The 14437-nt window shown below is 34.4% G+C and overlaps 1 protein-coding gene across 1 annotated transcript in view; it reads right to left on the bottom strand.

Moving 5' to 3' along the window:
- Positions 1-180: 180 nt before the first annotated feature.
- The window catches only part of LOC125814852 (structural maintenance of chromosomes protein 5), a 30558-nt gene continuing 16301 nt past the window's right edge, over positions 181-14437 (bottom strand). Inside the window, exons 21-30 of the mRNA XM_049494300.1 lie at positions 11807-11910; positions 4371-4487; positions 4204-4281; positions 3194-3293; positions 3062-3116; positions 2502-2550; positions 2340-2427; positions 2188-2260; positions 712-815; positions 181-623 (exon numbers count right to left, since the gene is read on the bottom strand). Coding sequence (XP_049350257.1) covers positions 562-623; positions 712-815; positions 2188-2260; positions 2340-2427; positions 2502-2550; positions 3062-3116; positions 3194-3293; positions 4204-4281; positions 4371-4487; positions 11807-11910 — 830 coding nt within the window. The 3' untranslated portion in view covers positions 181-561. The remainder of the gene's footprint in view (positions 624-711; positions 816-2187; positions 2261-2339; positions 2428-2501; positions 2551-3061; positions 3117-3193; positions 3294-4203; positions 4282-4370; positions 4488-11806; positions 11911-14437) is intronic.

The following is a 14437-nucleotide window of genomic DNA, read 5'->3' as shown; positions in this document are numbered from 1 at the left end:
TCAAGCCTCGAAGCTGGTCTTCAATAGTTGACTAATCAAAAATAAAATAAAATGAAGAATACTAAGTAATCTTTCAAAGGGCATAATAGGAAGAGAATTTCACTTTCACAAATAGCCACTTTTACAGACTAATTGAAATTTAGCAGTTCTATCATATATGAAAATATTTGAACAAAAATATTAGAAAAACGGCTTCTTCATCCAGTTCCGTTGCTGATTATCTTGATAGGGACACTAGAAAGAAAGCATATGTATTGATACACGAAGAGTAATATATAGAGTGAACAATTTCTGAATATGTATATATATAAACAAAGAGAATGGAGGACAAATTATTGAAGTTCGAACAGAGGGAATACCTCTATGGCTCTATGTTACTACTATAAACAAGGGCAGCACTACGAATTTATGCGTACAAAAAAATTATGCACTATTTAAGATTTTTCAAAAACAATAGCTGAGCGACCATGGTTCAGCTTTTAACAGTGCAAAATGATGATCAACTAGAAAATTGTATTTTTTTCTTATGGACAGTTCCTGGTACCACAAATATTACTGATTCTAGTCAGCAGCAACAGAGGTTAAGCCCATAATAGATCTCCAGCATTCTCCACCACTCCAAACTGCAATTTAGAACCAAAGGAAAGACATTTAGTGTGTGACTAATGTTATGACTACAAGCATATGGTATTGGTTAAAGTGGTAGAAAACCTTTGGATGGCTGCTCAATCCAGGGCCCATTCATTACTGTAAGAATGCTGCATGCTTCGCTGTATTCAAGATTTGGCAGCAACTTTGGGGTAAGCAAGAAGCACCTGTAAAGGATTTGGCAGAATCAGAAATAGGGCTGGATGTTTATGTAGACAAGGTCTAGTTTCACGATTTCATTAATTTCTCCAAAATATGCAGGGGAATCGGCATAACAGGCATGATCCCTAAACAAAATAAACCTACATGGATTCATGCTCCCTCTAGTAGAGAGCTGAGAGTTCGAGACTTCAAATATGTCTTCCACAAAAAGAACTATTTGACATTTCTCGCCATAGAAGGTTGAAAATAAATGGATCCCTTGTACTTATATCTGCGTGCTTTCTGCAGAAGCTTCGTTGTCAGTGGCGTTTATGCACTCTGATAACACTTGTAAGGGAATCTCTCACAAGGGACTAACCATATATATTACATTTACTAACTGCTTATTACTTTATCAGTTTCTGCCTAACTTTGTTAGATGCACATTGGATGACCGCTGTTACAAATCAGACACTAGAATCAAACTGAAAACAATGGAATTTAATGTCTAGTCATAACACAAAATAAAGAAGAAAATCTGATAGTGGATAATTCCAAGTTAACACGGCATCTGCATGGTGGGTAGCAGTGTACAACTATCAAAATACTGATTTCTCAAAGTATAAATGGAACATGTTTGATTACTTAGAGCAGAATTTCAAAGTAGATAGCAGGAATTGGAATGCAATATGCAAAACAAAATATTAATGAAAATTTTCCTTTACAAAATTAGTACCCTTTGTCCAGATATAAGCTACAATAATATCTAAGAGCCTCAACTTTGCAGATGATGTTAATACGTTGCCTTGCATGATTTCTTTGTGTGTTCTCAACGTTTAGGGATAATACCGCTTTTATTATTTGATAAATATCTCTTTCCGAACAGATTTCCCATAGCTTTTCTTAAGGCAAAAGATTGTTCTGTTCGGGACTAAAGTGAAAAAAAAGGGTTAGCCCTTGTTAACCAGGTACAACAAAATAATAGAAGAGAGTACTCATCTAATTGACCTCATTTCCAAGGTCATGGCTTTTGTCATCTGAACCAAGCAGTTCAAAAACAAACAATCTGGAGACCTTCAAAGAAACTTCTTCCCCTCTTGATCCTAACGAAGCAGATATATTGGCCATGCAAAATTATTGCAGATTAATATGTATACGAACTCCGTAATCGTCTTACATCAATGGTCATTCTTAAAACAGAATTCCATGTAGAGGCAGACATCTTCCCAGAATTCTCTAAGATGTTGGTTTTTCAACGATTTGAAAAAAGCATACACACCAAATTCTTTAATTACAAGGACATAAGCAAAGAATTTCAGCACATAAATTGCTGGTGTTTAGACATGATAATGGTAAAAAAAAATCATGAGAATAGAAGAGAGAAAAGAGTGATCTTACTGCGGTGTATTGGGTTGGCTGGCAGCTCTCACTAGTTGCTGAAACATTTTCCTCTCATTGATAGGATCCATTCCTTGAAGCACAAATGTACACAATGATTTCTTGCATCCAGTTAATTAAGAATAACAATATACGGTAAGTGTATAACTGACCTTGATTTATTTCATCCACCACTCTAAAGGGGCAATTTGTTAGGTCTTGGAGAGAAACTAGGTAAAGAATAGTTGAAACAGATCGTTCCTGAAAGGATATTGTATTAATAAGTTAAAAATCAATTGAACTCACAGATAGAAAAAGTGGTTTAAGCAACATACTCCTCCAGATTGGTGGTGGGCACTTAGAACTTGGAGTAGTCCCGTCTCCCTGGTAATAAAGATGCAAGAACAGCAAACTGTAAACAAGCCATGGAGAACCAAAAATAAATAAACAAATAAATAACCCATATTTGTTGGTGCCATGAAGCACTACCTAGGGGATAGATGCTAGGGAATCTTTTCTTTGTTTTGTTCATAAGTGAAGCCAATGATTTTTCTTCCCAAAAGATGATTTGAAAATAAGATAGGTACAATACAAAATAACTTTAGGTTCAGTACTATAATACTGAACTAATTTAAATGGCATCAAAAGAAACATCATAGTCCATTAATGAAGAACTATGAGATTTCTAGGCCAAAAGAAAAACAATATAAAATTCTAGAGCACTTTGTAAAATAAGTACTTCCCACCGGTAGAAATATAACACTCATCTTCTCAAAGGGCAAAAGAATAATATATAAAATATCTGTGTCTCCTCCAATAAAGGACAGTCACAAGAGCCAAAAATCTCAATCCACATACCTACTTCAAAATAAGGAAGAATCAGAACCGTAATTACCTGAACTTGACTTTAATTAGTATCCCATATTTGTCAAAGTCCATGTCATGCTCATCTGAAGAGAGACTTGATTAATACAGGTTGATAAAACTTCTCAAGGAGTAAGTTCTGCAAGGTTTGAGGTAAACATACCTAATGAAACTTCTCCTGCAACAGCCATTTCTTGGAAATTACGGCTAAAAGTCTGGTTGATTTGAGAAACAAGACTTCTTAATGTTGGCAGCCACCTTTCCTGCAAAGTCCTAAATTCAGAACAGGTTTTTTTGGAGACTACCATAATGTGTCCGCAGTAAAGATGAACACCTTGTTATTTTACAACCACAGCCAAGATAACGAAATAAAGGAGGAAAAAGACTTTCCTAAATCATCATACAATATCTGATACTTTCTTCCTATTTATCCCAATTACTAGAACCTACTGTCTTTTTCTTTCTCTAAGACAACGTATTTTTATCATTCTTTTTGTGTTTAAATAATTTGTCATAAGATATACTGGTACTAGGTAGCATAAAAGCAAACATTAAACTGTTACCATTCTGAATCATTTTTGTTTAAACAAGTACATAAATTGTTGCAAGCTTCAAAAAAAGAATAAAAGAAATCTTCTTAATTAAGCTTTTCAATGAGGCAATTCACACATAATAACTAGGTCAACCTTTTGAATGAAGTAACACAAGGGTGGGATATGAAGGAGAAAATCTTAACTGGCTGCTCTTTAACTGATATTGATGCAGGGCAGGAAGATATATGTGTGTCGAGTCTAACCTTCACCCATCAACAAATTATCTCCAAGTGCTTGGCCAAAATGAAAAAAATTAAGCTGCACATGAGGGGACATGTTGCAGACCAAACAAGCCTCTAACAGCTTCAGCTTTTAGATAAGGCAGTTCACCCATTCAGTAATATTAATGGATATGTAGCTTTTAGATGAGGCAATTCACTCATTTAGCAGTATCAATGGATACGTCTGAGACCTTGAAATAATAGATACCATTTGAAAGGAGAATCAACTGTGTATTACTATATGTGAAGTGAGCCACTGTGGGGTTCAATAAGCTACTGCTTTATATACAACAAGCTGGCTAGGAACATTACATTCACCAGGTAACTACCAAAAATGCTAGAGTACAATAAAATCTAACCTTTAAAGCATTGATTTCGTTAGTGAGGTTGCTTAATTTCTCTTCTTCCATCTCTTGACTCTTAGAAAGAGATTCTATCTGCAAAAGTACAAGACAAAATTAGATGCAATCATCATATAGTTTAAATGGTTAAAATGGAAATGCAAATAAAGGAAACAGAGAGTTACTTTTTTCTGACGTGCTTCATACTCTTCTAGAACATTATGGTTCAGGAAAAGAATGGAATTGGCTTGAGAAATGGTATCTTGAATAGCCGCATCCAACTCCTCAATTGTAGATGGCATCTGCAGGTAAAATTGACTAGGAATGAATTAATATGCAGGCAGCCTTGAGAATTGCGAACATTAAATATGCAATATGAAACGATCAGAACATATGAACCATACTGAATTGATTGATTAGAACACCAAAGAAACAAGTCTTACCCATTTGGTGTACAGGCAAAGAAAACAGACATCACATTAAAACCTATGTTGTTTGGACTCTTTAAAAATGGGGACGGGTGTGTGTTGGATCCTCCAAAAGTAGTGCATTTTGGAGGATCCGACACAGGTGCGGCATCAGTTTTGGAGAGTCTGTGCAGCATAGATTAAAGCTGCTACAGAAAGCTTAGTTACAAAGCCATATTAAATTATCTCAACCTACAACTTAAAACACACAGAAAACCTGGGAGACAAAAGCTCTTCTAACAATAACAAATAAAGGCGCAGACAGCTCCACAAAAGAGGGAAGTATGCATGTTCTTGGAAGATAAAAGAAAATTTCATTGACGACTACATTTATCAACAGTTTCAAGAGTAGGCCTGGTTCTTTGAAACTGAGGTGATACTATTTGCAAACAGCAATTGAAATCTTGCTACATCGCGGAAGTCTACATATGTATATTGAGTTTTAAATAAAATGGTTCCTCCTATTACGTAGGTAACCTAAATGGTCCAAAAAACCGTCAGAGATAATGGTGGTGGAGGGGAGAGCAGTTGTGGAGATCATTTTGGTCCAACCATGACTAGGATTAGTACATAATAAAGAAACGGTTACTATTCATGAGCTTGATATGAGGCAATCATACCATCCAAATATCCAAAAGAGAAACCAATGTGTCACACATTCAATAAAGAGCTTTATGTTTATATCCCTTGAGCAATCTTAGAAGACTTTTTTTTTGACAAAAGTACTGTTGTATTCCTCAGCATTAAGGGACACTGGTCACCTTCAAAAACTTTTTACAAGAAGAGAAAACAGAGTCTAGATTTACAAAGCTTTTAAGAAATCGACAAATTCATCCATTTCCTCTATACAGTTCTCCTTACACCAAAACATCTGTAAGACAATCCCCTTAGGTTCTTTTTTTTTTTTTATGACAAGGGAAACCCGCAGCCGCTACCCTTTGGGTTCACACAGGGTAAAACCCCCGCTCCTATGCAATAGCTCGCAAACCACATAGGAGAGGTAACCCGCACTAGGCAAGCCCAGTGCGACGAGCTTGACCCAAAAGGCAAACCCCTTGCTTTCGCTGGCAAGGGGTTTCAAACTTGAGACCTCCAACATGGAAGTCCCAAGCCCAAACCACTGGGCCACCCCGAAGGGTTCCCCTTAGGTTCTTCTATCATCACAAAGTAGAGCAGAAACACTATAAATATTGTTGAAGTATCTGGCCTCCTCATCAGGAAACTTGACTTAAGCTGTCAGACAGGAAATAATTTTATTTCTTTTAATTATATCTTTAACACGCCCTCTAACGCGCAAACTTGATTCTTATTAACGGCCAAGCGCATGAATATTCTTTTTAATAATAGGTGGGAATGAGACTTGAGCCAAGACATTTGCCACCTCTGCTATGTTAAAGAAATTGGACCTTGGATCTAAATCATCCCAAATGTTAGCTTGATATAGGTAGTATTCTATGCTCTTGAACAATCCTCTCCTCGGGGAGCTATTGAAGTTGAGTTAGGTCAAATATCCATTTTCTTAACATGATACCAAGCACATCCCAAAGGTAGGTTTACCCAATGCTGGCCCCCTTTGTATATATCATGCACACTCCAAATATCCAGCCTTCAGCGTGCAGACGGAATGTTTAGAGTCTCACATTGGTTGAAAATATTAGTATTAGTTGTAATTTCTATATGATTTTGGGCAATCCTCCCTACTTGAGCTAATTTTTGAGGTTAAATTAGATCCAAGGTCCATTTTCTAACAAAACCCTACGATGTAATATGTGGAAAGGTCAGAAACGGCAGCATCCAAGGAACTTCAGGATTGACAGCACACCAAAATATCCAGAACCAGCAAGGTTTGTGTATTTTATGATGCACTGTGTTTTTTGGCCGATCATATGAACGTTAAATTTAAAAACTTGAGTGAATAGGGAGAACAGCACAAAGAAAATAGATATTGCTCTATAGCAATATGCAAGAAGATTACTATGTCAAGTTAATGTCAAGGAGGTGCCTGCAAGGGAGGCTGTGCTGCCCTGAGAAGATGGTTGGACCTTATTCCACTCCATTGAAATTATGAAAGAGAAGAATTTTAGTCCGCACTCATTTAAAATCTTCAGATATGGTGATAATTGTAGAGCTATCAACTGAATAAACATGGTTGATTCAGGAGCATTTTGGTAAGATGACCATATACTTCTCTCCTTTTTTCACATGACATGAGCATATAGCCTAAATTCTTTGTGATGGAACCTAACTACACATAATGCATGGTTAAAATCGCCACTAACCCATTTACTTAAAGTACCACTCAATTTATCTATACAATAAAGGAACATATGAATTCATGTGAGAGTTTGTGTAAGGTTCAGTTTGTTAGAAAATACTGTGTTTTCTTTTACAAGATAAACATATAAAACACAAGGTAGCAAGCACGCTATGACATTGCAAGATTATCACAAGCACTATATTATCAGACAATTGGCAGCGCTCCAGTGGATTTTAGAATTTTCTTATATATCATTTCCGATTATATTTCACACCTATTCCTGCTCTCCAGCTTTCTAGTTAGGCTAGTGAACAAATTCTGATTGAAGAGAAGACAATGCACAACTTAAAAACTAACACACACACACCACACCACCGCACGCCTAGGCATGAAAATCAGAGAGTGGACAAGGTAATATGGGGACCCAACATCTGGTGAAATAAGAATTGGGTGAGCCTAACTCTGATACCATGATAAGAAAATGGATCTTGACCAAACCCAATCCCAAAAGCTAGCTTAAGAGGTGAGGTTTAACTAAGACCATATTAGGAGATAAATTGTCATCCCTCCCACCGATATGGGACTACTAACAAGACCAATGGAGCAGAATTAACCTTCATTGGATAATCAAGGGATCAAACACCTTACTATATTACCCTGACTGGAGCAGATTATGAGGACCATCTCTGGGGGGTTTAGTCCATTAATCAGTTGGATACCAAAGATGCCTTTCATCATGCGAACTCGCTGAGGAGGTCGACATAAAGCAACCTTCAAGGTTAGTTGCACAGGGAGAGACATTGTAAATTCATCAATTGGAGCCAATTTGTATGGTCTTCAAGCAATCACCAAGAGCATAAGTTTGGCTTTTTTAGCACTGTTGTCCAATAATTTGGCATATTTAAGAGTGAAGCTCATCACTGATCACTCTACATTTTATAAGCACTCCCACAATGTCAAGTGTATATTCTTTGTAGTTATGTTGATGACATTGTTATAGTTGGTGGTGATCTTAGAGGCATTACTCAACTTAAGCAGCATTTTATCAGTCATTTTAGATCAAAGATCTCGGCAAACTAAATACTTCCTAGGCATTAAGGTAGCACAATCTTTGGGATACTCATTTCACAAAGAAAGTTTGCTTCGGACATATCGGAAGAAACCAGTACTCTAAATTGCAATATATTGACCCAACTATTAAGCTTTCTTCCTGGATAGAGGAAGCATTTGAATCACCCGGTTGTTATAGAAGATTGATTAGCGAACTCAATTATCTTACACACAACCGGACATCTCATTTGATGTCAGTGTTGGTCTCCAAACTCCTAGAGATGGTCACTAAAATGCAATAATTCGCATCTCTAAGGTACATCATTAAAGGTTAACCTCAACATGCTAGATGCTACTCTATGCGGATAGGGGACATGATGCAGACTATGCAGAATCTCCTTCAAACAGATGATCCACTTCGGGTAATGTGTTCTACTATGAGAAATTTAATATCTTGGAAAAGAAAGAAATCAAGACACAGTAGTTAAAATCAAGTGTAAAGGTAAAATACCTAGCAATGGTTTTGGCTACGTGTGAGTTTACACGGTTAAAGCCTAAGTTGCTCAGACTCGGGTGCGGATGTGGATCAAGAGGTAGGATCCTTCATGATCTAAATTATAAGATGTGGGAGTATGGATCCAAGTATGAATACGGGTGCAGGGATTCAGCTAAAATAAATAAAATATCTTTAAAAAGAGTTGTAACTTGTAAGAATATGCATAAATTCTGGTTAGACTATTTGAAAGAAAATGAAAGCACGAATTATTGAGAGCAAGTTTGATTTGTAATTACTGTAAAGTACAAATGCATCTCCTTATTTTTACTTTTTGTGTGCGCAACATGACTATTGCAAACGATATAGAGGACATGATAGACTTCTTGAGTTCACTGCATATTCAACACTGTTGTTAAATGTCCACCTATAATATCTTTAAAGCATCTTCTGGTTGGGGACTTTTTAATACAAATGTCTTATAACAATAAAAAGCATCTGCATGAATTATGAGTGTACCCTAGCTTTTGATTTAATTACAGAAATTATTGTATCTGCCTGGAACTTCTCTAGCAATTTTGGACAAAGTACCCAAAATTGGTTGATCATATCTGGTATGCATCCCACACCCACATCCATGTTGTGTCAATATGGCTGCAGCATCGAAAAGTGAGGAGTCTACGCAATTTAGATTATTCTCGAAGAACTAAGGAGTGAAAAGATGCACCAACACAATTGAACAGTGACGACTAGACCGTAATACATATTGCTTCAAAGCACTGTTTCATGAAAGCATATCGAAGTAGATCATAAATTCATTCAACAAAAAATTGAGCCGCAGTGCATGATGACATGTTTCATTGACGCCAATGATTCGTTTGCAGATAATCTTACAAAATTCATTCATAGATCTAGAATTAAGTATACATGTGGCAAATTAGGAGCCTACCATATGTAGACTCCAATCTATGGGGATGTTAAGAAGAAGAAAGAAAATTATGGGAATAATAGGCAAGTATCCATTCCTTGGAAACATGGCAAAGATTTAAATCATTGTAATGGGTAATTATGAATAGGCATTAATTCAGGTTATAAATGTATGAAGCATGCCTTACCCAAGACAATCTTAGCAAAAGCAAAATTCAGGTTATAAATGAATGCTATATGTGCCATCAGACGATGTTTGAGAGTGCTAGGCATCTATTTTTGCACTGTAAAGTAGCAACTGGCATATGAAGTTATCAGTCTTTGGAATTGCCTGGGTCATGCCAAATACTATTAAAGAAGCCTATGAGAGCTGGTGTTCATGGAGAGTTGGGAAACCCATCAAAAAAACATGGTGTATGGTGCCTGCTGCAATCTTTTGGTGCATCTGGAATGAAAGGAATCATAGATGTTTTGATGGGACTTCAACTCCTAACTACATTCTTAAATCTAACTGTTTGGTCTTCTTATATAGCTGGTTCAACCAGGCCCCCTGTAACCACTGTTGAACTTTTTTTGGACTATGTCTGCTCTTTAGTTATTTAGTAAATTCTTGTACATGAGCAGACCCCCTCTTTTGCTGTCATTTTTTGCCTTGCATCTTGTTGATGCCTTCTAATGAAATCTCCTTACTTCATCAAAAGAAAAAAAAAGGAATAGGCATTAATTACCTACGAGAATAGAAATTACTTTACTTCCCTTTTTTGGATTACATCCAATACTATTTAAATCCCAACACGCATGAGAGAACAATCCAGGAATTCATTCCCAAATCTCCTCTTTCTTCTCTCATTACAAAATACAAATTGAGTCCCCGATTCAGGAAGCAGTTTTGATATATTTCTATTGTTTATATAAACGTAAAATTAGTCTCTCCAGCTAGAGAATATTCTTAAGGCTACTATTTATCTATGTTTAGTTTATTCAACTACTGCATTCCTTTCCTAACTATACATATCAACAAGCAGATACAATATAATGAATGTAATAACACATAAAGGACTTGATCAAATAACACATAAAGGACATGAAAGTTCTCAACAATCTGTCTGTTTAATTTATTCAATTAATGCATTCCTTCCCCAAAATGTTGGTTGGTTTTTGAAGCAATTTACAAACTGGTCGAAACCTCAAAGCTCAAAACATTAATCTCTCCATCCCAATTTATGCAACACTCTTTAATTTTTAGTCAATCCCAAAAGAATGACATCTTTCAATATTTAGTAACAATTTAACTTCAAACTTCTCATTTTATTCTTAATGAAATGATTTATAATCACATAAATCTATAGGGTTTATTATAGACCACGAGTGAGAAAAGTCTTCTTTTTTCTTTAAACTCAGTGTCCAATCAAACACCTTCACATAAATTGGGACAGAGGGAATACTATTTTTAGATAGAGGAATAACAAGCTTTTGTTAAATAGAAAGACCATGGATTCCTATCCATACAAAAAAAAAAACAAGAAGAGATGGTGATAACAAATAGCAACTCAAAACTTAGGGCATGTTTGGCCATGCGATATGAAATCATGATATGAAATTATAAGATGAAGTTGTAGTTTTGTTTGGACATGCAATTTGGACTTTTTTATATTGTATGTTTTCTATGTACATAAAAATCCATAAGTTGTAAAACTATTAAAATTGTCCCAATTCTTTATACAATCTTACCAAATAAACAAAAGTTTATAAAACACATAATATAATATCACAAATCTATTCTAAAAAAAGTACAACATTTATTGATCAAACTTTAATTCAATAAAAAATAAAATTGAACATAAGTTGTAGAGTCTTTAATATAATCCTCCCACATAGTACGGTCAATCTTCTCACGTTGAACTTGTAACTATTTCTTGATCATATGACCGAGAAGATGAACCAACATTATTACTTTAAGTCATTTGTTGGTCAATTTAGTTGGTAAATAAATTTGATCAAAAACAAAGAATTTGGTGAATATAAATGGTAAAGTAGGAAATGATTTAAAGTAATAATAAATTTTATGTTGGTGAGAATAATTGTTATATGAGTATAAATGGTTTAAAAAGTCAGGATATGAGTTATAATTTGTATTTACATATGAAATATATGGTTAGTAGATATAAATGTGGGGTTTTTTTATAAAATATATATTTGTGGGTCAATTTTTGTATTTAGAAAATCTCAAATCATCATTTTTGGAGAATTTGGGATTTCATCTAATGATATGAAATCATTAGATAAATCAACGTGAAATCGCATGTCCAAACGCTGATTTTATCTCATAATTTCATATCGCGATGTGAAATCGCATGTCCAAACACCTACTTAGTCTATCCACATATACACAAAAATATTTATTTCTTTTGAGATTGGAAAACAAACCTCACAAAAAGCTTGCTCAAGTTCTGGAGTTATAATAGCTACTGATTCTGCATTCCTCTTGGCAGCTTCCAATTGTTGCCGGTATTCCTCTGTCTCCTTTTTACCTAATTAAGAAAATAAAAAATTGTAAAGCTATATGGTGTAATAATTTCCCTCAAGGCCATAAGTTGTGGCACATGCAGAGTTCTGCACAAGGTAGACCTATTGTCACAGTTCAACTTGTATAAAGTCTAGGGGCTATGGGGTTTTAAGACTTAAGCTCCCTATCTCAAGTTGATGTTTACTTTGCATTATTTTTTAAGTGGTGTCTCCCTATTGTATATACATGCTAATTTTATCAGAATCTTATATATAATAAAAAAGATAATCGGTGAGGTGTCGCCCTATTGTATATACATGCTAATAATCAGAATCTTATATATAATAATAAAAAGAAATCAGTGAAGCATGTTGAATGACACACTTGGTCAAGTGGCAGAGGCCACTGGTGATAAGCCCCAAAAAAGAATCACGGAGACGAGATCCTGTCACATCATTCACCAAAGTATATGCACCCAGTGTTATCAAAGGCGAAAAGCGCAAAAAAGCTCTAAGGTCTGTGGGGGCTTTAAGCGCAAAGCGCAAATAAAGCGTGGGCTTTAATGAAAAAAGGCGCAACGGAGAAAAAATACAAATGTATATGTTTAGTCCAAGACTAAAAATTATAAACATAAATGACAAATATATGACCAAAGAAGATGAAAACAGATTATGATAAAATGAAATATCAATTGTTTAGTGTCACTTCTTCATAAGAGGCTCATTGGCCAGGAAAAGTTTGTCTTAAAACCTTGATGACGACACTGAAGCGCACATAAAGCGAGGCGAAGCACTCAACACGTTTTGAGCCTCGCTTCAGGGCTTAAAAGCACCTAAAGCGCGCGTTTGATAACACTGTATGCACCACCCTCTGATATCAATTAGGAAATAGCAATGTCCTTTAATTCTCCCACTCATACACATCAATAAACTATCAAATCGTGGAATTCATTTCTTTTTCCACAATGGTTTATTAAGCTCTATCATATTGATTTATATCTCAAGCCTACATCTACGAATCAAAAAGGATTTGCTTAAAAATTGATGAAAATTTTAAGGTTGTACACAATCTTTAGCCCCCACTGAATTACTACGTCAGTTAGAGAAAAGGAAAAATTGTTTGGGTGAATACTTTTTAATAAATAATTACTGATTTTAGCAATTCTTTTTTATTACCATTTATAGCAATACATAGCTACTATGATAAATATGCACTATGTATTAAAAGTGAATTATGCATACAATATAGATGTATTATAAGTGTTTTAAAATATAGAAAAAATTACGCAAATTCGCAAACATTACTAGTGCATTTATTTAATACAGTTTCATATAATTATGAATCGTGGCTACAATTTAATGAAATTTACTATGAAGAATCGCATGTATTTGTATAAACCCTATTTGTATATATTAATTTATTTGCATACATAATAATAATTTTGGTATGATACTATACATATATATATACGTATTTGGGTGTATATACAAACTTCTATTTCTGGTGTTATAGTTCTATATATTTTTTTATTTTTGGTTGTATATTTTTTTCCGGTATACCCACAATACTTTATACGAATCAATTGTATAATCTCAACAATTATATACAATTATTTAATTATCTATATGAATAGTTTCTATACAATACAAATAATTATATATAATATGTTACTTGTATAAACTCAATTTGTATAATTTATTAAAAGTTAAAACAAACGAAAATTAGCATAGCAAATGGAGCAATGATATGGAGCATAATTAGGCAAACTATAGCCAAGGAGGATTATTAAGTTTCATATGAAGATTTTTCTAAATTATATTATGCTTGTTTAGTAAGAAACTGACACAAAGAATTATAAGTGTATTTTAGTGTGTGATAAATGTATTATCTATCAATAAAACTTGTATTATATATGTTTTACAAATTTGTTCTCTATAATATATATTAAAATTGTATTATAAGTGATCAATGAAGAAAAAATGTTGTTGTTATAGATAGTAAATATTTTCCTTAATATAGCATATCTATGTAGGTTTCCCTAGAGAGAATTGCTCCAAAAAACCAACTACTCCCTCCGTCCCAATTTTATGTGATGTAGTTTGACTTGGACCGTAGTTTAAGAAAGAAAGACTTTTGAAACTTGTGGTCTTAAATATGTCTTTGTATGGCTACAAATCATTTCATCAAGGGTAAAAGAGGTATTTTAAAGTTAGATTGTTACTTGATATAGAAATGTGTCGTTCTAAAAAAGAAAGTAAGTCATATAAATTGGGATAGAGGACATAACATTTTAGGTTTTGGTAACTATTCTTTAAACTTTCTTTGGAGACAACATTTGCAATAACCTTATGAACATGCAGATGTTTCACCCTTATCCAAGAAAAGTTAGATGGAAATAATATATTTTTTTGATATGGAAGTTAGAAGGAAATAATCAATTGGACAATATATATATATATATATTGCCAAATTGATTGGAGGTGATGCATCTGCCTATGGACTAGAAGACCATTTAACTTTTCACCCCTTTTTGACTTTTTATCTTTGTTTTC

This window comes from Solanum verrucosum, unplaced genomic scaffold (genome assembly GCF_900185275.1).
Source record: "Solanum verrucosum unplaced genomic scaffold, falcon-dt-bn FXZP01000034.1, whole genome shotgun sequence".
NCBI classification, from domain to species: Eukaryota; Viridiplantae; Streptophyta; class Magnoliopsida; order Solanales; family Solanaceae; genus Solanum; species Solanum verrucosum.
This window is presented reverse-complemented; position numbering and strand designations above follow the sequence as displayed.